The sequence below is a fragment of the Petaurus breviceps genome, unplaced genomic scaffold, assembly GCF_028583685.1.
Source record: "Petaurus breviceps papuanus isolate PSGF00001 unplaced genomic scaffold, PetGlider_PUasm1.0 90925, whole genome shotgun sequence".
Lineage (NCBI taxonomy): Eukaryota > Metazoa > Chordata > Mammalia > Diprotodontia > Petauridae > Petaurus > Petaurus breviceps.
In genome coordinates, this window is record NW_027187380.1 from 12877023 (window position 1) to 12900495 (window position 23473).

The window sequence follows — 23473 nt, forward strand, 5'->3', positions numbered from 1 at the left end:
TAGATTTTCCTGTCTCACTTTTACTCTTAGTACTTGGGGGACAGGATCTCAGAGAAGGTGAAAGCCAAAGTCATTGAGCTGCTATACAGCTGGACAGTGGCCCTGCCAGAAGAGTCCAAAATCAAGGATGCTTACCAGATGCTTAAGAGACAGGGTGAGTGTCTCATTGCATTCACTTTCCCCTTCCTTCCAGAGCACATAGTAGGAAGTTGTGTCTCAGCAGAGTGAAGGGGCCTAGAACATCACCCAGATCAGGGATGTAGAACCTACAGCCTCAAGGTCACTCATGGCCCCTTAGGTCCTCAAGTGTGGCCACAGAACAAATCCTTTTACTAACATGTGGCGTTGAGGCTTCAGGTTCCCTACCCCAACCTAGATCCTTTGTCCTGAGACTCCCTTATATCTCCTTAAAGAGGTAGTGGGCAGTGCAGGTGGATGGGAAAGAACACAGCTCTTGGAGTCAAGAAACCAGGTTAGAGCCTCCATCTCTGGCACTTTCTGGCTCTAATCCTAGTTAGTCATTTCTTAGTTGCTCAGGCTCTCAGTTATATCTTATGTAAAATAGAGGTAAATAAGACCTCACCCAACTTTTGTGAGGACTTTTTTCATAACTGTTAAAGTGCTATTTAAAAGTATTCTCTGTAGTATTAACTACCCTTGTTGGTCTGATTCTCAGGGATAACATTCATACTTTTTCTTTTGTTTTGTTTTTTAAGCAATCAGGGTTAAGTAACTTGCTCAAGGTTACACGGCCAGTTATTTCTGGGTGTGGTGCTAAGTGTCTGAGCCCAGATTTGATCCTCAGGTCATCCCGACACTGGAGCCGGTGCTCTTACTCGCTGAGCCACCTGGCCACCCCTAGCATTCATACTTTTAATGAGGAAAAGGAAAGAAGGAAAGTTGTTGCCCTTGGTATCAGTGAACACCCTTATTCTATGGCTCTTGTTTCAGGGATTGTGCAGTCTGACCCACTGATTCCTATGGACCGAACACTCATACCCTCCCCACCACCTCGTCCCAAGAATCCTGTTTTTGATGATGAGGAGAAATCCAAGGTAAGGTCCAGTCTGAACATGAGAATCTTGGCAATCCAGAGTCAGGAATGGCTAAGCCAAGGGTGGGGAACCTGCTGCTTCAGGGATACATGTGGCTCTCTAGGTCCTCAAGTGTGGCCCTTTGACTGAATCCAAGCTTCATGGAACAAATCCTTTTATTAAGGAAAACAGAAATCAAGTACTAGAGTCACTCTGGAGTGGTTATTTAGCACCAGGTTCATGGTGATCTCATTTTTGATGTCCTCTTCTTTCAGCTGTTAGCCAAGTTGTTGAAAAGCAAAAATCCAGATGACCTCCAGGAGGCCAACAAGTTGATCAAATCCATGGTGAAAGAGGTGAGTACACCTTAATGCTTTGACATAGCAGTGGAAATGGGTACCAGGTGGTCATGAAACAACAAGCTCTTTCCTTCTTAACATTATCCTTGACACCAGCTTCTCATTGCGTGTATAATGTCTTGGCCTTGAGGGAGGTCTTTTTTTGGTCTTTTTTTTCTTGTTTTTGTCTTTGTATTTTCATTCCAGAATTTATTTATTTCTAATTTTCAACATTCAGTTCCACAAGATTTTGAGTTCCAAATTTTCTTCCCATCTTTTCCCTATCCCCCACCCCAAGATGGTAAGCATACTGATTATTCCTTCCCCCAGTCTTCCTTCTTATATATCCGACCTTAACCCTTCCCTTCCCTTCTTCTCCCCCCCTTTTTTTTTTCTTTTTGGAGGGGGGAGGGCAGGGCAGTTGGGGTTAAGTGATTAGACCAAGGTCACATGGCTGGTAAGTGTTAAATGTCTGAGGCCAGATTTGAACTCAGGTCCTCCTAACTCCAGGGCCGGTGCTCTATTCACTGAGCCAACTAGCTGTCCCTTCCCCCTTACTTTCTTGTAGGGCAAGATGGATTTCTGTATCCTGTTGCCTGTATATCTTATTTCCGAGTTGCATATAACAATTTTTTAACATTTGTTTTTAAAACTTTGAGTTCCAGATTCTTTCCCTTCTTCCCTTCTCACCCCCACTGGGAAGATTAGCAATTCAATATAGGTTATACATGTGTAGTTGTACAAAACATTTCCATAGTAGTCATGTTATGAAAGACTATATTTCTCTCCATCCTATTCCACCCCCAGTTTATTCTATTTTCTCTTTTGACCCTGTCCCTTTTCAAAAGTGTTTGTTTCATGGGGGTGGCTAGGTGGCGCGCCAGCCCTGTGGTCAGGAGGACTCGAGTTCTGTTCCAGCCTCAGACACTTAACACCCACACAAAAATAAAACTAGCCATGTAACCTTGGGCAAGTTAGTTAATCCCAATTTGCCCTCCAAAAGGCAAAAAAAAAAAAGTGTTTGCTTCTGACTACCCCCTTCTCCAGTCTGCCCTCCCTTCTATCATTCTCCCCTCTTATCTCTTTCCCCCCTACTTTCCTGTAGGGTAAGATACCCAATTAAGTGTGTATGTTATTCCCTCCTTAAGCCAAATCCAATGAGAGTAAGGTTGACTCATTCTTGAGGGAGGTCTTTGTTGATGAGGAGGATTAATATTCTTCTATCTGTAGAGGGTGGAATTAGGGAATTGAGATCAGATTAGGTCAGGTACCCAAACTAATACATAATCAATACCCTTGAGAAGTGAAATTCTCTTTCTACTGTCCAAGAAGAGGGCAAAAGCTGAAGAACCTTCCCTGCCATAGTGGGTGTCCTGGGGCTCACAACTGAACCCTGAGTGGAATTTTGGGAGGTAGGGAGATTGGGTGCATTGAAGATTTTTGTTGTTCCTTTCATGTATATTGGTGCAGTCATCGTCTATAATTTTCATGGTTCTGTTTACTTCACTTTGTCAGTTACTATGTATCCATTTCCTACAATTCTGTTTGTTTATTATAGAATTGTAACATTTTTTACATTTGTGAACCGTGATTTGTTTAGCAGTGTTTCCGTTAGTAGACATCTACTTTGTTCATAGTTTTTTGCACTAGAGAAAGTGCTGTCACAAGTATTTTGGTACATGTGGGACCTTTCTTTTTATCATTGATCTCCTTAGGGCACATGCCTAGCAATGGGAACTCTGAATGAAAGAGACAATTAGTTGATTTCTTAGCATAATTTCAAATTACTTTCCAGAATGTTCATAGACTCCAGAAATAGTATATTAGTGTGCTTATCTTTTTCTTTTTAGAATTATTATTTTTATTATTTAGTTTGCTGCCTCTTCATAACATTAATTATGTCCTCTTTGCCAATTTTTGGAGTGTGAGATGAAATTTTAGTTGTTTTCATTTTACATTTCCCAACATTGTAAGTGGATAGAACAATAAAAAAATTTTAAACTGAATGCTGTGAAATTATGACCAGTCTTGCCTCAAAAATGAAAAATGAAAATTCACCTCCCTCGCTTCTCTGTAAAGGTGAGGGATTCTATGGGTGGAGAACACTGCATATTAATAATAGGACCTCATTGATGTAGTAGTTTCACATATCTATTGTTTTTTTATTATAACAGATGGCTTTCTGGGAAGGAATGGATATAGTGGGAATTGCTTTGTAAAAGCAAAATATAGAATTTTTAAAATAATTCTAAGTTACTGGTGACTGGAGTTTTTTTTTTAAATCTCTCTCCATCCTTTCTTGATTCAGGATGAGGCTAGGATCCAGAAGGTGACCAAACGACTACATACTCTAGAGGAAGTCAACAACAATGTAAAACTTCTCAATGAGATGCTGGTTCATTATAGTAAGGAGGACTCATCAGAGGCAGATAAAGAACTCATGAAGGTAAGCATGCTTAGTAGAAGGACTAAAAATCATGGGGTATTTCTAATTGAAGGCAAGAGATCATCAGCTAATCCAGGGGATATTTGATGTCTTGTGCTCGAATTGCAACCTGGTTCCCTTTTAAATCTAATAAAACAAGTTTTGATCATGGAGCCAGTGACAGACTTCCCCAACTCCTGACAGTGTAGTCCATCCATATTCAGGTACTACAGATATTTTTTAGTACCAAAGCTTAGCAACATTAGGCAGGTAGTTCAGTAGAAAGCACACTAGTTTGGGAATTAAAAGAAATGGGTCCTAGTTCTGGTTCAGTTATTAACTAGCAGCTATGTCACCTTGGAAAAATACCTTCTCTGTATCTTAATTTCACCATCTCTAAAAGTGGGTTGGACTAGATTTTTTTTTTCTCTTTGGAGAGCAGTTGAAGTTAAGTGACTTACCCAAAGTCACGCGACTAGTTTTTGTGTCAAGTGTCTGAGGCCGGATTTGAACTCAGGTCCTCCTGACTCCAGGGCTGGTGCTCTATTCACTCTGCCACCTAGCCGTCCCCCAGTTGGACTAGATTTTTAAGGTTCTTTCTGGCTTTTATTTATAAATTCTGTGATTATGCATTGGTCTTCCCCAGGAGCTGTATGATCAATGTGAAACCAAGAGGAGAACATTGTTTAAATTGGCCAGTGAGACAGAAGACAATGATAGCAGCTTAGGTGAGTGAGAAAGTGAGAGATGTTGGTCAACAGAGAACTCCAAGAGTTTGGGTTTTCACAGGGAGGTATTAACTCAGTGGTACTCTCTTCTCCAGGAGACATCCTGCAAGCCAGCGACAATCTTTCAAGGGTTATCAACTCCTATAAAAAAATTATTGAAGGACAGGTCATTAATGGTGAGGTGGCTTCCCTAGCCATATCTGCCCCGGAAGGTAAATAACTCTGGTTCTCAAAATCCTGGTGGCTTTTTTCTTCCAGCCTTGCCTTGATTTCATAATCCAAATCCATCTATGATTTACAAATTGCCATGTGGGATCAGGAGAACACTCAGATTCAGCTGGGATGCCCAAAGACAGTGAGAGAACTAAGTAAAAACTCCTTTGATTTAATTTAAATTACCTTTGAGAGATACAGAACAAATGAAAACTGTTGGAACCTGCCTTCTCTACTCTTACTGCTTTAACCTATAACCTCAGCAAGCCAAACTGGTGCTGGTCTGGAGTCTGCAAGCGTTAGCCTTAGAGTTCTCTTCTAGCTGTTATAATCATCTTCACCACCCTTTTCTCCTCTCCATTCAGGAAGCAACCCCTCCAGCAACCTCAACACTCTGATTGATCTTGCTGAATTGGATGTGTCTAGCAGCCCACCCCTGGTGCTGGCCCCACAGCCTGCTGCACCCTCTTCAGACATCCCTATCCTGCCACCCCCTCCACGAAGCTGCTCATCTAGTCAGGCTGAAGCTTCCTCTGGGACCGGCGGGGGTGTGACCAACTCTCTCTCCCTGCTGGATGAAGAGCTGTTATGCTTAGGTAAAACCTTTGAGGAGGGGCTCAGTGTCAACCTAGGTTATTATAGAGGGCCCTGGGAAGAAATGATAACAGATGGAGGAAAGCTGTGTTGTTTTCTGTAATGTGTGGAATAAAGAGATTCCCTCTCACCACATGAATTGCAGCAGGTTAGATTTAGGAGAGCCATTAGGAAAAGCTTAATGTAAGACGTTATTGCACCACAATAGTTTCTGAATGTGTTGCTCTCCTGTGCTCCTCTCCCAGTGTTGTCTGCCTGCTCTGGAGGTTGTTCTTGGTTTTCCAAGCAGTTCCCATCATCTTAAAACCTGACTGATGGTGAGAGCCTTCAGATGGGCTCCAGAATGAGGCGAGGTCTTAACTTTACCATGAATGGAGCTGGATTTGAGGCTTCTGGGCAATTTTATCCAGTACTTTTTTCCCACTTCCAACTATTTTGTGTGTTTTCAGGCCTCGCTGACCCAGCCCCTAGCACTGCTCCCAAAGAGTCAACAGGGAACAACCAGTGGAACCTGTACCAGGTAGGAGGACAACATACCCTGGGTGGTGAGGTGATGGGGAAGCCATTGAGATCCCTACCTCAGTAGCCAGTTTTAAGTAGTGTAGGAAAAAGCTAGCATCTCCTATTGAATGTTCACTGTGGAACCTTATTTTAAGCATAGTCTGGGGCGAGAATGTTAAGAGCCTGGGTCCTACCCTTGGGGACATCCCAGTTTAGGGTTAAATTTAGGAAAATGAAGTATCATCACCAGGGAAAAGGGCATGGAGGGTATAGATTTGTGACCCCTAAATGCCCAGGGGTCCCACATCCCATCATTCTGTGGCACAATAAAGTCAAATGTAGGATTTTTCAGCCCAGAGCTGTTGACTATTGTCTGCAACTCCCAGGGCAGCCCTTTCCTCCAGTCCTCTACACAGCCCTTGAACAGCTCCCCAGCCCCTCTGCCTCTTCCCTTTACGGCTCCCGCTACCAAGGCCAGCGTCCCTGCCCCCAACACAGGCTCATTCTTGTTCTCCATGGGACTGGCCTCGGCAACACCCCAAAAGGTGGGGCCACCAGCCCCCGGGTACCTCATCTCAACAGTGGGTGATAGTTCCCTGCACCAGTTGGATGTTCTCAACCAGCTTCTGGAAGAGACTAAAGGGTAATGAATTGGGCAGGGGAGAGGAGGGGAGTGGCGGTGGTAAAAGGTTCCTTAGCAGAGGGAGCAAGATCAGTAGAGGAATTGGGGGCTGGTCTTTGGCATTCTGGGGAGGAGCTAGTGTGGGAATAGGGAGGGTTGGTCCAGTTTCAGTTTGGCTCAGATCTTAGAACTAGAGAATGGCAGAGGGTAGGAGGGACCCTATTGAGTTGGGAAAATAATGCTGTAGTCTCTTAAGTAGTGAACTAGGCAGCTTTGGCACCTTCTGTAACTTCTTCTGTTTCTTGCCCAGGACATCATCAGGCTTGGTGAAACCTGTCTCCTCTAGCTTCTTCCCTGGGGTCACCTCCCCGATCATCCCCAGCAACACTCCAGTGGGGCCACCTGTCTCCTTCCCTGCTGGGCCCGGCAGCCCTTTGTTTCAACCGCTGCCATTCCAGCAGGGAAGCCCCTTGAAGGGAAATGAACTCTCCCTGACCAATGTCCACGTCCCATTGGAATCTATCAAACCAAGTAGGTATCTTGGCAGCTGGGGCTTGGGCATTTTGAGGTGGAAAAGGGCTAAGACTTTTATTGAGAGCAGGATCTGGGACATTTCTCTCCTGCTATGGGCACTGCCTGTTGAACTTTCCTTTTTGAGGTCTTTCCCCGTGTGGGAGGAAGATCAAGGCATCATGCCTGAGCTCTCCAGACTTGCCTGTATCCTTTTTCTCCCACCTAGGCAGTGCTCTTCCAGTGACAGCCTATGACAAAAATGGTTTCCGAATCCTCTTTCATTTTGCCAAGGAGTGCCCACCTGGGCGGCCTGATGTGCTGGTGGTTGTGGTGTCCATGCTGAACACGGCTCCACTGCCTGTGAAGAGCATTGTGCTTCAGGCAGCAGTGCCCAAGGTACTCTGGCATTTACTGCTAGCCCTGGGCCACCTCTTCCCCTTCCCCTCCCAAAGAGGGAATATTTCCTGGCCTTCATCTGGGAGACAGAATTTGCTTGTCTTCGATGCATCAAGTCATAATTTCCCTCCACGTGACATAGCTGGATTCCTGTGCCTCTTTGTGTGACTGGTGTGTCATCTCCCCCTCCCCCTGGCTAGCTCTCCCACTGTCAGGAGTTCTCTTCTATTTTTAGTCCATGAAGGTGAAGCTGCAGCCTCCCTCAGGGATAGAACTATCTCCATTCAACCCTATCCAGCCACCTGCAGCCATAACCCAGGTTATGTTGCTGGCCAATCCACTGAAGGTGAGTTGAGAAAAACCAGGTCTACCTAGAGCATGTTCTTCATCATTTTCTTCTTCAGAATGTTTTTAAATACATAAAGTAGGATTAAAAATGTAACCAATTCTGTTTTAATGTACTTATCAAAAAAGTTAACCTTAACCCGAGATAAGAACCCTTAATCTACAAAATGATTAAGAGCCACACCTAAAGTGCTGAGGCTATGAAAGCTAAAGATGAGAGGTACATTTGACTGCTAAAGGCCCCTCCTAGCTGCCTCCAGTAAGAAAGAGGACACCAAATACTCCTAGTATGATATTAAAATAGGGATTCCTGAAACTAAATTTCACATGCTCTTAATCACTTATTCTGTCCCTCTTCTAGGAGAAGGTACGTCTGCGTTACAAGCTGACCTTTGCCCTTGGGGATCAGCTCAGTACAGAGGTGGGTGAAGTGGACCAGTTTCCCCCAGTGGACCAGTGGGGGAACCTATGACCTATCAGGACAGCTGTGATCTCTGCAAAGAGGACAAGGAATGCTGCCACCTGTACCAGAAAGGACAAGGACCACATATGCAGCCCTGCTTTGTTTCTGTGGCCTGACAACAGTGCTTAGTTTTACTCTGGAACATGGAAACTGGGCAGTGCTGAACTGGCCACTTCTTGGTCTTGAAGGGAACCACCCCCCCCACCCCCCATCCACACACGTTTTCCCCCTTCTACTTTAATAACTTGAAATAATGATACAGCTGAGGGACAAGGCACAGTCAACTGTCAAGGTGGATGGTTCTCTCTTCTCCTAAGCAATATCTGGCCTGGATCAGTTTCTTCAGAGGGGAGCTCTGCCTGTAGAAAGATTTTCCCAGATCCTCTGTCCCTAATTAACACCTGGTTTGTTACCACCACCAAAGACCCTTGGCATAGGGGTATTTGGGCTAAACCCCCACAACTGCTTCCTCTCAGTATTATATCCTGGAAGCTGATAAGAAATGTAACAAGGGTGATGAACTCTTTCCTCATATTATGTCAGGTGTTTGCTGGCTGTGTGCTACAAGTACAGCAAGAGAACTAACTAGATAGAACATGGAAAGATAAGGCAACCAATGTTCCCCCCGTGCAGGGGGTAGGGGAACATGTGCTAGTTCAAAGCTTGGGCCAATGAACTTTGGTATAGAAATGATACCTCTTCTCCCTGCTTAGTGCAGAATAAAGAACTGCCTCCCTATCCTGCCACTCAGGCTTCTGAAGAATGCTTCTATGAACACTTTGTAGCACACTTGGATGTATAGAATTAGTAATAACGTAAACAAATTGCACTAGGCTTTGTATGTGTCCAAAGCTACAAGTGGCCATCTGGCCTCTCCTTTCCTCCCTGGAGTATCTGTTGACACTGTCAGCAAGACAGTAGGTCTGGAGGAAGAAGCTGATGAAAAGAGAGGTTCACAAGACCCAACTTCACCTACCAGCCAACTGGCCCTGCCTGTCAGAGGGCTTGATAGCTACCTTTCTGCAAAGGTGGAAAGAAGGAGGACAGATGGTACATCTACCCCAGAGGGTAGCCAACTACATCCCTTCTATTCTTTCCCAGCCAACATTAAAGTTCAATGTAGCTCCTATATGCCCATTTAGAAAGCAGGTTTGCCTGCTTCAGATATATGTGAATCAGTTGAACTACAGCTGAGGAACACAACCTTTCCTGATGGCCTTGGTGCCCTAGCCAGAAAAGATAGTTTTAATTGTGTGGCAACATAGAAGCTTTGGGCACTGAACCTAATGAATGTAACTTGTTTGTATGTTGAGGTTGCAGCTGAACTATACATTACTGTCTCTAAATGCACTGGTTTTGCTGCATGTCAAATAAACATTTTCTGTAGGGTTTGACTCCACTTGGAAGCTTTAAGATATAAACTTGGTATGTATGTACAGGGGGAAAAAGTGTTCCTGGATAGATACAGATATGACATTGTAAAAAGTGGAGCTCGAGGCCAAAATTATGCCAGGACATCTGAAAATCAAACTACATCTCCTCCCTTTCCTAGTTCACATCATCCTTCCTGATTGAATACAGAAATGTCCTTTTATTTGCTTAAAAAGAAAGCATTTATTTTTAGAAAAACATACAGCCGTACAAAGTCCTGGCAGGCTTCTCTGGCCATTTCATGAGCCTTCCAAGGTTCCCTCTTTCACAATTGCCTGTGCAAGGTTTCGTGCAAGAGCAAGTCTCAACATTTCCACTTTGGTTGTCTCAATGTCATCCTCCTAGAAGCAGAGTTTGTTAGGCACAGCCCGTCTCACCCACTGTGCAAGCCTCCCACTTTAACTGGGACCCAAGTACCTGGGGTCTCTGGCCCTCGAGCTCTCTGGACTCCGGTCTTCCTATTGTTAGGTCCTCTAGGCACTGCATCAGCTCATAGGTTTGCTCAGCAGAAAAGATGACCTAAGGAAGAATTGAAGGTTGAGGGGAGAAGGTGGATTACATTCCTTGATTAAGAACTAGGTATAAAGCTCTAGCATAGGCCAAACCTATAATTCTCAAAAGTAAACAGGTACAAATCAGCAGAACATTGGAGGTAGGTAGAAGCTGATAGCTCCTAAATTCACATTCTCCAACCCCCCACTCGATCTGTCAATAAGTCAAAGGCAGGGTTTCAGCTCCAGAGATGCCCTCACCAGTCAAATCAGTTTAAAAAATACTAAATACCTAAGTCTGTAGCTTATATTATGGTTAAGTCCTGAAAAAAGATTGGATTATGTGGTATCAATTCTTAAGTACCAAAATCCACAGAGGGGAAAGGCTATTGTGGGCTGGCACCTGTTTCTGTTCTAGTAGAGGAAGGGCATCAGTCAGTAGTGTCATCCAGAAGGATCGAGGAGCAATTTGGGAAGTCATCAGTGACAGCAGCAGTGAAGCAGCATCAGTAAAGCGCTTTTCCCCATACAGCCGGTGAAACTCACGGTACTTTCCTATTGATTCAAGAGACAGAAACTCAGACTGTCATCAATAAGGCCTTGGATTCAGGAAAACTACAGGTGCTATTAATACAAAAGAACATCCTCATGTAGCAGGAAAAAAAGATTAAAGTCCATCTGCCTGTCCTCCCCCCACCCCAATCTGGCCACTATATGGAGCAGAAATGTAGCTCCAAGATCTGAAAACATTTTGCTGCAGTGGATGTCCCTGGTCTTCCAAGCCCAAGCAGACGCCGACAGAGACATGATCTGCACCCCTCTTCTGGGCATGATGAGCAACCCCTGAGAGATACCTAGGAAAGTCAGACGGTCACTAAGCATCATAGCTGGGCCCAGGTTGTCGATGAGATCCAAGTCTGAGAAACTGCCCCGTTCACAGTAATCTTTTAAGAACCTGAAGAGGAATACCCTTGGTGAAGTCAAGGACAGCAGGTACTTTCCCACCCCATTAAACCCTAAGAAAAGTTGGTAAGACCTCCCTTCAGCCAACTGTTCATAAGAATGAGGAAGAAAACCCTGCCCAGACCCACCTATCAGAAACAAGGGTGGCAAAAGCTGCATCTTTGGCTCGGATACTCCAGGACAAGGCAGAGCCCAGGCGGTTGTTGCAGACAGCTTTCATGGCAAGTATCTTACAGATGCTTCGGACTTTCCAAAAGGAAGAAAACAAATAGCAGATTCTAGACAGCCCTCTCCACATCTACCAGGGCACTTCCTTTCCCACTCATGCATGACTTATTCCCCCCACTATACATGTTTATACCAGCTAAGTAAAGAACTTTGAAGAGAAGATTGGAAATCTTCAGTGTTATAAGTCACAGTGTCACTGCTCTGCCCTCAAATACCCAATATCACGGTATCCCCCACAGAATTGTTCTTAGCAAGTGGCTGCCAAATGTTGCATTTTAAGGAACTGGACCCCATAGGCCCTCAAATATTTCCCTCATCTGAAATGGTGCCTCAAATCCCACCTAACAGATTTCGTTCCTTTGGGTCTTGAGCACTATTTAGTCTTGTCTCTCCTTAAAGATAGTATCTAGCTTTTACCATTCAACATCTAAGTTTAGAGTAAATCCTTTAGAGGGAGAAAAAGGGGACTTGAAAGACACAGGAAGGAGGAAATCTTTACAATTTTGTTTTGTTTGGAGATAGGCCTGGAAAAAAAAACTTAGAATCAAATAGTCTACCTCATTTTACCAAGAAGGAAACAAACGTTAGATGACCTGCCCAAGGTCACAGGGGTAGTAAATGGTAGTAAATTTTAACCCAAAATATAGGACACTGCTTCCTCAAGGAGAGTGAGGCCTATAGCAGTTAAAGAACCAGTGCAGGATCACATAGCTAGTGTCAGAAATGGAACTGGACCCTAGGTCCTTGTGATTCCAATAACAGCATTCCATCCATTAAGTCATGCTACATTTGGGGCTGCCAGATAAAAATTCTCATGAAAATAATTACTATTTAAATAGCAGTAAAATGTTTTCTAGTAAGCCTGCTCCCTGATTCATTCTAGCTCATGAGCATGTTATCATTTGTACTAGATTACTAACTTCTGCACTCCCCATGTTTTTCATTATCTAGCTGGTTCAGACTGACAGTGAAGAGACCTCCTCCTACTACCTAATCCTCACCCTGCTGTTTGGCATACAATGGGAGTGACAAGTACAAAGGCTCACTGACTTCATCACAGAATAAATGCAGTCAAGAATAGGGCAGCCTTACCTTGTTCAGTCATCTGCCTCCTCTCACAGATCCGAAGTACTTTGAGGGCCTTCTGCTCTGTGTTTAGGGGAATCCGCTCAATATGTAGCTCCAGGTAAACCCTGCCCAGCTCTGGACAATGGTCAAAGTAATCCACACCTAGCTGCCACAGGCTGAAAACAAAATTCCCAAAGGAAGAGGGTATGGGGAAACCCAGGGTGTGTCGAACTGCTATTTTAGGCAAAGTAGGCACTAGCAACTGAGATAAATGTTCTATGCCCCTGTTGCTAGTAGGTAGCTGGCTGCATAATAGTCCAAACCACCCCTCTCCCAATTTCACCAAAAGATTCCCAAGTATTCCTACCTATGATGAGCAAACAGTCCTGATGCATATTCGAGCAGAAGGAATTCTCGCATATTGGAACCAAAACTGAAATAAAACTTACCATGAGATTATTAGCAACCAAAGCCTTTCTCCTATCTAGGTTCTAACTCTCAGTCAGACTGTTTCCATCTCTATTTATTCAATTCACTCCTCTCAGGAGTATCATACAGCAGTGGCCCACTCCCTGCCACCACCCTCTGCCATACTTACTAGAGGTTGTGGGAATGGAGAAGCTTGCAGTGATCAAGTAAGTCTGTCAAGTGAGCAACAAACCACCAATTGCTCAGGGCAATGCTGTAGAGACAGATGTCGATGCAAAAGGAAGACAGGGTAGGTAGTTTAGAAGAAATCTGAAAACAATCTCAACCTGGGCAGCTTTTTCTTATGAGGTATTTCCTACTCTCTTGGATATAATGTGACCAGCTAGGGACCTATGGTAGCCCTATTTATTTCTACCCTTCAGAAAGACCACCCCCTTTTCAAGGAAAAGTTATCACCTGCAGCTAGACAGATAGGCACAACTTTCCTAGGAGGGAGAGACTGGCAAGGGGTGAGACACAGACAAAGAAGACCAGAGAGACTCCTACCTGCACTCCTTGATGACTTGATGAATGTCAAATTCAAAGGCTGCCATCAAAATGTTGTCCAGGGGTTCTGGACTACTATCACCTCCCAGAAAGAGATCTAGGCTAGACTGTGGCAAAATCACAATATGAACTCAATTACAAGGGTGGATAAAAATTCTTGGGATCTACCCGAAGAGGACCCAATCAGACTACCTTGGAATCTATTACTTTTTTGAAAAGAACTGCTGGGAAAATTGGAAGGAAGTTTATCAGAAATTAGAATTAGGCCAACATTTATGGTATGACCTGAATCTAAAAAATCAGAAGAGAACAAGATCGGACACCTTTTTCAACTATGGGTAGGGAATGATTCTTAACAAAACAAGGAATAGAGAAAACTTTAAAAGTTTTAAAAGTGGTAAATTTTCATTATGTAAAACTAAAAAGTTTTTGTTTTAATAAAATCAATAAAGAGGAACATCACCACTAAAAGGCTGATACCCAAAATATGCAGGGAATTGACAAAACACCAAGAGCCATTCCTCAATATACAAGTGTTCAAAGGACATTAACATAATTCAAAATAAGTTTTGTAACCTAAAGATCACCCCAAAAAAACCCTCCAAATCACTAACAGTAAGAGGAACATAAAATAACTGAGGTTTCACCTCACTCCCTACAAGTTGGTAGAAATGAAAACAGATAAGAACAATTAATGTTGAAGGGGGTGTGGGAAGATAGGCATTGTTTTGTTTTGGGTTTTTTGAGGCAATCAGGATTGAATGATCTGCCCAGGACCACACAGCTAATAAGTGTCTGAGGCTGGATTTGAATGCAGCTCTTACTAATTCCAAGGCCAGTGCTCTATCCACTGTATCACCCAACTAATCCAATGAAGGGTGAAGTGATCTAACCTCCTGGATTTCAAGCGGGAATTACACAGGAAAACGGACTAAAATAGTCTATACCTAGTATTCCCTTTCCTGGACATATACCCCAGTGAAGACAACAGAAATAGAGATCCAATGGATATCAAAATATCCCTAAGAGTACTCTCTATGATAGGAAAGAATTGGAAGCAAACTGAGTTCCCACTGATTAGGGGATAGCTGGAAAAAACAAACAAACCATCTAATGGTTTGTTGTGTGGAAGAAATGAAGGTGAAACATTCAGAGAAATAAAAAGATTTGTATGAACTGGTATTAGAATGAAATAAGCAGAAAACACTACATGAAAAGATCACTTAAATGAAGTTGAACTCTTGAGTAATTCAAAATTCCTGAGGAAGATATAATGAAACATACCCCCTCTCTCACAGTAGAGACTAGGTGTCTAATAAAATAGAATATTACAGAGAATGTTAAGATAACATTTCTGTATCAGATGCTTTTTTTCTTCTTTGTTACAAGGCAAGATCTGATAAGGGAAGGGGGAAAGTAATAACTATGACTTAAAGAAAAAGAGCAACAATAAAACATTCTTTGAAAGATAAAAGCCTGATTTTCTCAGAGCACAGGGGCCTCGCCACCGCTGCAGTGGGACCTCAGACTCACTTGGGCATAGAAGTGCAGCTCAATGGGTTTCACTGTGGGGTGAGAGTAGAGAAGCCGAGTCACCAGGAAATGATACCAGTTACTGAGAAGTTCCTTCTGCTGCAGTAAAGCATTGTCATCTCCCAGCATGATCTAAGGAAAGAGGCTTCTGTCAGCTCTGGGAATGGGGGGCTTAGCACAGTCCATTCCCCTTAAGACAAGTCCTCATCCCCAAGACAAAGGGACATTATTATCTCCCTTCAGATGGCTCCTCCTCTTCTGACAGGATAGGGTCTTGACTTTTACTGTTGGGCAACCTAACCAGGCAGAGTAGGGGTTCTTCACCAGAGGACTGTGAAGTTGTTTTTAAGGTATTTAGATGTTTTTCAGTATACCTGTTTTCCTCTGTTGTCCTATATATTTATTTTATGCTTTTAGAAATGTTATTTTCAGGATGTATCTATAGACTTCCTCAGACCCCTAAAGAAGGTGAAGAACCCCTGGGCCACAAGACCACTAACCACTCTCCAGCTCCACTATTCACAGACCTTGCAGAGGGCCTCCAAGTGGGGGTTAGAAGCAAAGGTGCCATCTTGAAGATGTCGCTCGCATTCCTCATGCCAGTGCTGCCATTTCAGTTCCAGTTCCGTCAACGTCTGTGTATTGCCAGGCTACAGAGGGAGAGGGCTCATTATGAAAAGTTCCCTTCCTCCCTCCTTTGGAGCAGCAATAACACTACTAGGCATATATTTAAAATAATAAAAAGTAAAGATCTTTTATGCACAAAAATATTTATATCAGCACTTTTTGTAGTAGTAAAGAGCTGGAAAAAAAAGATGGCCATAGACTGGGAAATGGTAAAACAAACTGTAGTGCATAATGGAATATCATTGTTGAAAGGAAAGACAAATAGAAAAATTCAGAAAAATTTGGGTTTCTATGAACTGTAAGCAAAACCAGGTGAACCATTTAAACAATGACCACAGTGTAAAGGAAAACAATCCTGGAAAGCTTCAGGATTCCGATCACAGCAGAAACCAGTCAGGACTTCATTGGTCTCCTTCCACTTCTAGGCAGATTACAGGTGAAGTTGTCAGATACACAGCCAATGTGGTGATGTGTTTTACTTAATGGCATTTTAGTGAGAGAGGGTTCTACCATATGTGAGAGGAAAGGAACATCATTGGAAAATGAAAACAACATGAAAAAGAGCGTTAATAAAACTTTTTAAAAAGTAATTTTCCCACAGCCCCATTTGGTTGGTTCCTTGATATGGACATGGTGCACAGTAATGAGGTTATTGCTACATACGCTGAGAATAGGCATTGTCCTCATCAGGTCTCCCAGGACTCTGCACATGCTGGCTGAAGCTGGGTTAGCATCAGCTTCTTTGGACAGCATCTGCCGTGCCTCATCCAGGCGGCCCTGCAGCACGAAGAGAGTCGCCTGCAAGAGACCCCAAACACATTTATCTTTGGGAAGCCGGGGGGAGGTGGGGAGAGAGGGAGGCCAGACTCCCCAATGCTAGTTCCCAGTTGAGGATTCCGTCTCCCTAAACAAAAGTTTTTAGCTCCAGGAATCCAGAAGATCTACTTCTTTAATCCAACAGGGACTTTTCTACCTCAGAGAATCTCTCTGCACCAACAAAGGATCAGGAACCACCTCTAGGTCCTATGGGCAGATACTAACCCCTTTGCCAAGTTCCAGTTTTTAAAACAGAATTCTTTTTTTTTTTTTTAAAGCAATTGGGGTTAAGTAACTTGTTCAAGGTTACACGGCCAATTATTTCTGGGCATGGTGGTAAGTATCTGAGCCCAGATTCGATCCCAGGTCATCCCAACTCTGGGGCCGGTGCTCTTACTCACTGAGCCACCTGGCCGCCCTGACAGAATTAATTCTTCATTATCTTTACAACCCAAGAAAACAAACCAAAGCTCACCTACTGTCCTAAATGGGTTTCTTCCCTGACAAGACTTCTCTGAACCAAGAGAGGTTCAGAAATAACCACAGACTCATAAGATTCCTTAGAGCTCAAAGTCTCTCCATGCATAGATGAGGAAACCAAGGCCCAAAGAGCTTAAGTGGTTTGTCCAATGTCATAAAGTTATTAAGTAATAGAACTGGGATTTAGACCTGGAACCTCTAATAACTCATCTAGTACTATACCTTAGCAGAGGTCTTCATGAGTTCCCTGGTGGCCACCAGAAAAGGCCTGCATTATCCACTGTGATCAGAGAACTTTTACCTGCCATAACCCAATTTGGCCTTAGGTAGCAGGACTTAATAGAATTTGGAACTGGTCTTAAAGGTAGGGAACTTCTTTGTAAGTACATCCTAAATTTAACTATAAATTCCTTTCAGCTGATCTTCACTGACTACACATCCAAAATATGCTCTCTTCAAAGACAGCATGGGACAGTGAACAGAATATTGGATTTAGGTTCCCATTATGCCTCTAATATTTCCTTGTCACGTGATCATGGGAAAACTTCTCAAAGCCTCAGTTTCCTCATCTGTAAAATGAATGAAAAAATACTGGTATTCAAAGATATTAAGTATTTACTATGTGCTAAGTCCCTGCTCTTAAGGAAACACTCTTAACTGGGGAACACAAAACATAAAAAATATTCCCAAGGGTAAAGCTGCTGACTAATGACAAGGTCCAGGGGGTCCTCAGATTGCATTAAGAGGCCAGATGACAGTATCAGGAAGTCTGAAGGGTACAGAGACAAGGCACATGGTAAAGGCCTGCAGGACTTCAGAAAAGAAATGGTAAGGCAGATTGAATGCCTGGTGGATCTTCTATCTCAACTATAAGAACAGTTGGTGACTCTCACTTCATCTAAGTGATATGAGCTGTCAAATAACCTGGCAGGGTTCTTGGTAGCTGGGAACCAGGGACATAGAGAAAGGAAGGCAAGGAGAAGAATCCTCCCTACTGCAGCCAGTCAGATAAGGTTCTGAAGGCCTGAAGTCGAAGAAGGGGACAAAGGGAAGACAAGGGGAAAAGATGCCTGTGATGGTGGTCTTCCTGCTTTCCAGTAACCCTGATGTACCTTGAGAAGAGGAGGACTGTGAAGGGAAGAAAAAGGTTCATTCCCTGTGCTGGCTGGTTTTTCCAGTGGCTGGATGTATTTTGGGCAGCTTTAGCTCAGGCAAGGGGTTTGAAGGGAGGACAAGGGAGAAGGGTGTCACCTATGGTGGATTTTTCTGTACTATTCTGTCTTTCCTGACCCAGGGATTCTAGGCAGGCAATGGGAGGAGAAAAAGGAAAATTATAACATTCAAACTATTTCTCAGTGTTGCTGTGAGGAAATCCTTTTATAGGATTAAAGTGCTATTTAAATGTGAATTATTGTTATTTTCTCTGGGACAGGAGAGAAAGGATTAAAAATATTTCTACAGTCAATAATTTCAACTGGTTATATTAACTAACCACAGGAAATGAAAGGCATTTCGCTTGCAGACCCACCCGAAAGCACCTAGTACCAATGTTCTGAAGAGAGCCCCAACCTGTATTCAGTTCTCACCAAATTCCAGAAGTTTTCATGCTTGTTTGGATTTTCACTACCAAGAACATCTGCTGACAAACCATCCATTTCACACACGTGCAATCGAACCCAGTCAAGGAGGTGAAGGAGTAGAGGGCCAGCTGGGAGCAAAGATTAGAGTCACATATTAATCCTCAAGTTTCCCCTATAGTTAACTTTCATTTTCCCACATTAGAGATGCACAAGCTAAGGCACAGAGACTGGTTATGGAGAATTATCGATTAATATTAATGGCATATCCTTGGTTATTATAAGTAGCTCTCTAAAAAAGCACTGCGCCAGTAGCACAACTGAAACTGGCACCTATACATCCATAGCCTCTATTTCCTGACTCTTAGCTATCAATTTAATCCCCATGGCCATTATTATATAGATGTGGGCTACTATAAACTAATGCCTAGCTACAAAATGAAATACCAATTAGCCCTTTGCAGCTTCATAGTTATCCTCACCCTAAGCCCCACAATTTAGCACCCTTAACAATTTATCACAACAAGCAACAATGATTCCAAGAATTAAATTCCCAGAGTTAGATTCCCTTCTTTTTACAAAGTTATATGAAAATCTCCAAAATTCTCTGGGCTTCAACCTGAATTCAATTCAACATACATTTATTAAGTGCTTACTGGGAAAGCATGATACTAGGAATGAGGAATGCAAGATGAAAATTGACAACACCAGTCTACACTTGAATAAGAAGGATGAGAAGTGGACACAAATACATATAATGCAGAACTATTATGAGGGCAATGGAAAACATCCTATAAAAATTATGAGAATGAAGGACATACTTTCAACAGGGTAAAGAGAGAATCTACCTAATCTTTTAATTTCTTGGAATGTCTTAACTGTGCCAGTAGTAGTCTTTCCATTCAGTGCTATGCCAAATATCACACACTTTTGGGTATTTAAGTGTTTGGATGGTGAGGCTGATGAAATTCACCAACAAAATCAACAATGTACAAAAATGTGAAAGACACTGTAAGACAAAAGTGAAAGTCCGTGCCTTTAAGCATCCTTCAAAAGGATGAAAGATGAGAAGAGTAATTTAGGCAAGAAATCCTACAAAACAGAAACAATGAGAAGGTAAAGGCAGGAGAAGAGCAATGACCTTTAAATACCTTTAAGATTATGTCAACATCAAATTATTCTCACCTGGGGCGACTTCAATAAAGAGGATTTCACAAAGATTCCAAATCAACTCCATTGCAGAAAGAATAGAAACCTAAGGGAAAAATCAAGAACAGACTTGAGAAAAATCACTGTGATAGTAATGGAGCAGAGCAGGAATTGAACCACGAAGTGGTCAGAAAACTGCCTGAGGTCACAGCTCATGCATGAGAAAATAAATGCTTTGCTGAGTCTGGCATAGCATATTGGATAGAAAATAAGAAGATCACTATTAAGATAGAATAAATTGCAAATTAATCTTCTTGTTCCAGGTAGGGCAAACTAAAATTTTTCTAGTAATTAGAGAAAGGGGAAAGTAGAACACTTCTGTTTTAGTCCTCAGCTTCAGACTAAGATCTTTTATTAAAATAACAGATCTAAAAATGGGTGAAAATGCCAACACCATACTAACTGTATGGCTAGCAATCTAAGAACCCAACTCTATCCTAGGTAACAATATTCATCTGGCAAATTTAGGATGAATATTTTCATTGGTTGATTAAAAATCAATCAACAATATTTCTTGAGTACTTATTATTGTGCAGTCTTTTTCTGAGACAGGGAAGCAAGATAAGACAATCTCTGCTCTCAAGGACCTTACAATTGAATTAGGAAGAATGGCCAAGCAACAGCTATGACCATTTAAGAACTCAAAAGTATAAAACAGATGTGATAAGAGTTAGTGATATGGGAGCATTTTTTCAAATGACCATAAATAGCTTTGATTTCTTTATCTAAAAACCACCTGTTCATATCCTTTTACCATTTATCAATTGGGCACTGACTTGTATTCTTATAAATCTGACTCAGTTCTTTATATATTTGAGAAATGAGGCCTTTACCAGAGAGACTTGTTACAAAAAATTTTCCCCCAGTTTTGGTTTTGTGTGTGCAAAACATTTTTAATTTTATATAATCAAAATTATCTATTTCATATTCTGTAATGCTCTCTATATTTTGTTTGGTCCTAAATTCTTATCCATAGATCTGACAGGTAAACTATTCTGTACTCTCCTAATCTGCTCATGGTATCACCCTTTATGTGTAAGTCACATACCCATTCTGATCTTATCTTGACATATGGTGTGAGGCGTTGATCTATACCTAGTTTCTGTCATACTATTTTCCAGTTTTCCAGCAGTTTTTGCCAAATAGTGAGCTTCTGTCCCAATAGCTTGGATCTTTGGATTTATCAAACACTAGATTACTAAGGTCATTTACTACAATGTACTGTGTACTTAATCTGTTCTACTGAATCACCACTCTATTTCTTAGCCAGTACCAAAAAGTTTTGATAATTACTGTTATATAATACAGTTTGAGATCTGATACAGAACACCTTCTTTTATATTTTTTTACTGATAACTTTGATATCCTTGACCTTGTGGTTTTCTAGGTGAGTACCACCTCATACATATCAGATTGATTAATATGGCAAAAAAGGAAAATGATAAATACTGGAGGGGATGTAGGAAAACTGGGGCACTAATACACTGCTGTGGAGTTGTGAACTGACCCAACCATTCTGGAGAGCAATTTGGAACTATGCCCAAAGGACTAAAAAAAACTGCATACCCACTAATGGTACTGCTAGGTGTGCATCCCAAAGAGATTTTTACAAAAGGGGAAGGGGAACTATTTGTACAAAAAATATTTATAGCAGCTCTCTTTGTGATGGCTAAGAATTGGAAATTGAGGGGATGCCCATCAATTGGAGAATGGCTTAACAAGCTGTGGTATATGATTATGATGGAATATTATTGTGCTATAAAAAATGACAAGCAAGATGATTTCAGAAAAACCTGGAAAGACTTACATGAACTGATACAAAGTGAAATGAGCAGAACCAGGAAAACATGGTACACAGTAGCAGCAGTACTATAAGATGAAGAGCTGTGAATGACTTCGGTATTCTCAGCAATACAGTGGTTCAAAACAATCCCAAAGGTCTCATAATGAAACATGCTATCTGCCTCCAGAGAAAGAATTAATATCGTCTGAATACAGACTAAAGCCAACTACTTTCTTGTCTTCTTGTACAAATGACTAATATGGAAATATTTTACATGATTATACATGTATGACCTATATTGGAATGCTTGCCATCTTAGGGAAGAGGAAGGGAAGGAAGGGATAGAATTTGGAGCTCAAAACTTAAAAAAAAAAAATGTAAAAAGTTGCTTTAACATGTAATTGCAGAAAAAATAAAATATCATTTTAAAAAGTTAGTGGTATAGATATAAAGATGCAACTGTACCTGACTACTATACTGACGACCACAGACTGGATCTTGAGCAGCAACTGACAAAAACAAACAAAAATACTTTCAATGAGCAGCAATTTTACTGTTTTCCCTAGGAACTTGTTACAGGATTTCTCTCTGACCTTGCTATTACCAGAATCTATATTTTCTTCTTTTGATTATTTTAATTTGTTTTTACACCATTATCTCAGAAGAATAAAAACTTCAGGCGACTCAAAAGGCAAGGGAAATTAAGTTAGCCTAGCAATACTACTACTAGGTCTGTTTCCCAAAGAGATCAAAAAAAGAGGAAAAGGACCCATATGTACAAAAATATTTATTGCAGCCTTTTTTGTAGTGGTAAAGAATTGGAAACTAAGGGCATGCCCATTAAATTGGGGAAAAGCTGGACAAAGTGTGATAGAACACTAGTGTATTATAAAAAATGATGAAAGGGCATGGTTTCAGAGAACACTGAGTTGTTTTTGGTTTTTTTTTATACAAGGTATCATTTTAATTTTTTTATTTTTTAAGCAATCGGGGTTAAGTAACTTGCTCAAGTTTACACGGCCAGTTATTTCTGGGTGTGGTGCTAAGTATCTGAGACCAGATTTGATCCCCAGGTCATCCCAACACTGGAGCTGGTGCTCTTTACTTGCTGAGCCACCTGGCCGCCCCTACTGAGTTGTTTTGTATGAACTGTTGGAGACTTAAATGAGCAGAACCAGGAGACTATTTTAATACAATAACAACAATATTGTAAAGAAAAAACACTCTGGGGGCAGCTAGGTGGCACAGTGAATAGAGCACTGGCCCTGGAGTCAGGAAGACCTGAGTTCAAATCTGGCCTCAGACACTTAACATTTACTAGCCATGTCTCCTTGGGCAAGTCACTTTACCCCAATTGCCCTTCCCCAAAAAAAACCTACTCTCAAAGACTTAAGATCAACACAATGACTAACCACTAACTCTAGAGCATTCATGATAAAAAATGCAATTCAAAACTCATGATAGAGAGTTGATGGATTCAGAATGCAGATTGGGACTTTTTTTTTTTAATTTGACATGGTCAAATTTGCAGCAATCTGTTTTGTTTGATTATACATGTTTGTTATAGGGTTTTGCTTTCTCAATGAAAGGAAGAGCAAAGATAAGAAGAAAAGGAAAGTTTTCATAAAAATGAAATAAAAATTTAACTTAAAAAAACATAATGGGGAAAGAGGGGGTTAAGTAAGTTGTATCATAATACCAATAATGACTAGCATGTAAAAACTGAAATAAAAGACATCATCAAGAATAAGTATGCCTGGAAGAAGAGGTAGTAAGCTGGGCCATGACTGCCAAAGATTATAAAAATAGGGTCAGTTAGCCTACACAGTGGATATAGTAGCAGTCTTAAAGTCAGTAAATTCTGAGTTCAAGTCTAGAGGGCAAGTCACTCAACCCCAATTATTTTGGGGGGTGGGGAGGAGAGGAGGGAGGGAGAGGGAGAGAGAGGGAAATAGAGAGGGAGAGAGAGGGAGGGAGGGAAAGGGGAGAGAGAGAGGGAGAGGGAGAGAGAGAGAGAGAAGGAGAGGGAGAGAGGGAGAGAGAGAGGGAGAGAGAAGGAGAGGGAGAGAGGGAGAGAGAGAGGGAGAGAAGGGGAGAGAGAGAGAGAGAGAGAGAGAGAG

General features: G+C 41.9%; 2 protein-coding genes across 5 annotated transcripts in view; one reads left to right on the plus strand and one right to left on the minus strand.

Moving 5' to 3' along the window:
* Window positions 1–9571, plus strand: part of GGA3 (golgi associated, gamma adaptin ear containing, ARF binding protein 3) — a 30366-nt gene extending 20795 nt beyond the window's left edge. For 2 of the 4 annotated variants that reach the window (XM_069076449.1, XM_069076452.1), the window contains 13 exons: window positions 31–154; window positions 952–1055; window positions 1310–1390; window positions 3681–3818; window positions 4444–4525; window positions 4621–4737; window positions 5104–5334; window positions 5782–5852; window positions 6220–6476; window positions 6766–6986; window positions 7195–7364; window positions 7600–7710; window positions 8071–9571. In XM_069076449.1, the coding sequence (XP_068932550.1) occupies window positions 31–154; window positions 952–1055; window positions 1310–1390; window positions 3681–3818; window positions 4444–4525; window positions 4621–4737; window positions 5104–5334; window positions 5782–5852; window positions 6220–6476; window positions 6766–6986; window positions 7195–7364; window positions 7600–7710; window positions 8071–8181 (1818 nt within the window). In that variant the 3' untranslated portion in view covers window positions 8182–9571. The remainder of the gene's footprint in view (window positions 1–30; window positions 155–951; window positions 1056–1309; window positions 1391–3680; window positions 3819–4443; window positions 4526–4620; window positions 4738–5103; window positions 5335–5781; window positions 5853–6219; window positions 6477–6765; window positions 6987–7194; window positions 7365–7599; window positions 7711–8070) is intronic. The other 2 variants (XM_069076450.1, XM_069076451.1) reach the window with 2 other exon arrangements.
* A 190-nt stretch (window positions 9572–9761) lies between these two features.
* Window positions 9762–23473, minus strand: part of NUP85 (nucleoporin 85) — a 28779-nt gene continuing 15067 nt past the window's right edge. Inside the window, exons 5-19 of the mRNA XM_069076453.1 lie at window positions 21819–21862; window positions 19547–19616; window positions 18371–18492; window positions 16152–16286; window positions 15389–15511; window positions 14862–14993; window positions 13329–13435; window positions 12952–13035; window positions 12721–12786; window positions 12378–12529; window positions 11186–11303; window positions 10949–11049; window positions 10498–10649; window positions 10021–10122; window positions 9762–9944 (exon numbers count right to left, since the gene is read on the minus strand). Coding sequence (XP_068932554.1) covers window positions 9843–9944; window positions 10021–10122; window positions 10498–10649; window positions 10949–11049; window positions 11186–11303; window positions 12378–12529; window positions 12721–12786; window positions 12952–13035; window positions 13329–13435; window positions 14862–14993; window positions 15389–15511; window positions 16152–16286; window positions 18371–18492; window positions 19547–19616; window positions 21819–21862 — 1610 coding nt within the window. The 3' untranslated portion in view covers window positions 9762–9842. The remainder of the gene's footprint in view (window positions 9945–10020; window positions 10123–10497; window positions 10650–10948; window positions 11050–11185; window positions 11304–12377; window positions 12530–12720; window positions 12787–12951; window positions 13036–13328; window positions 13436–14861; window positions 14994–15388; window positions 15512–16151; window positions 16287–18370; window positions 18493–19546; window positions 19617–21818; window positions 21863–23473) is intronic.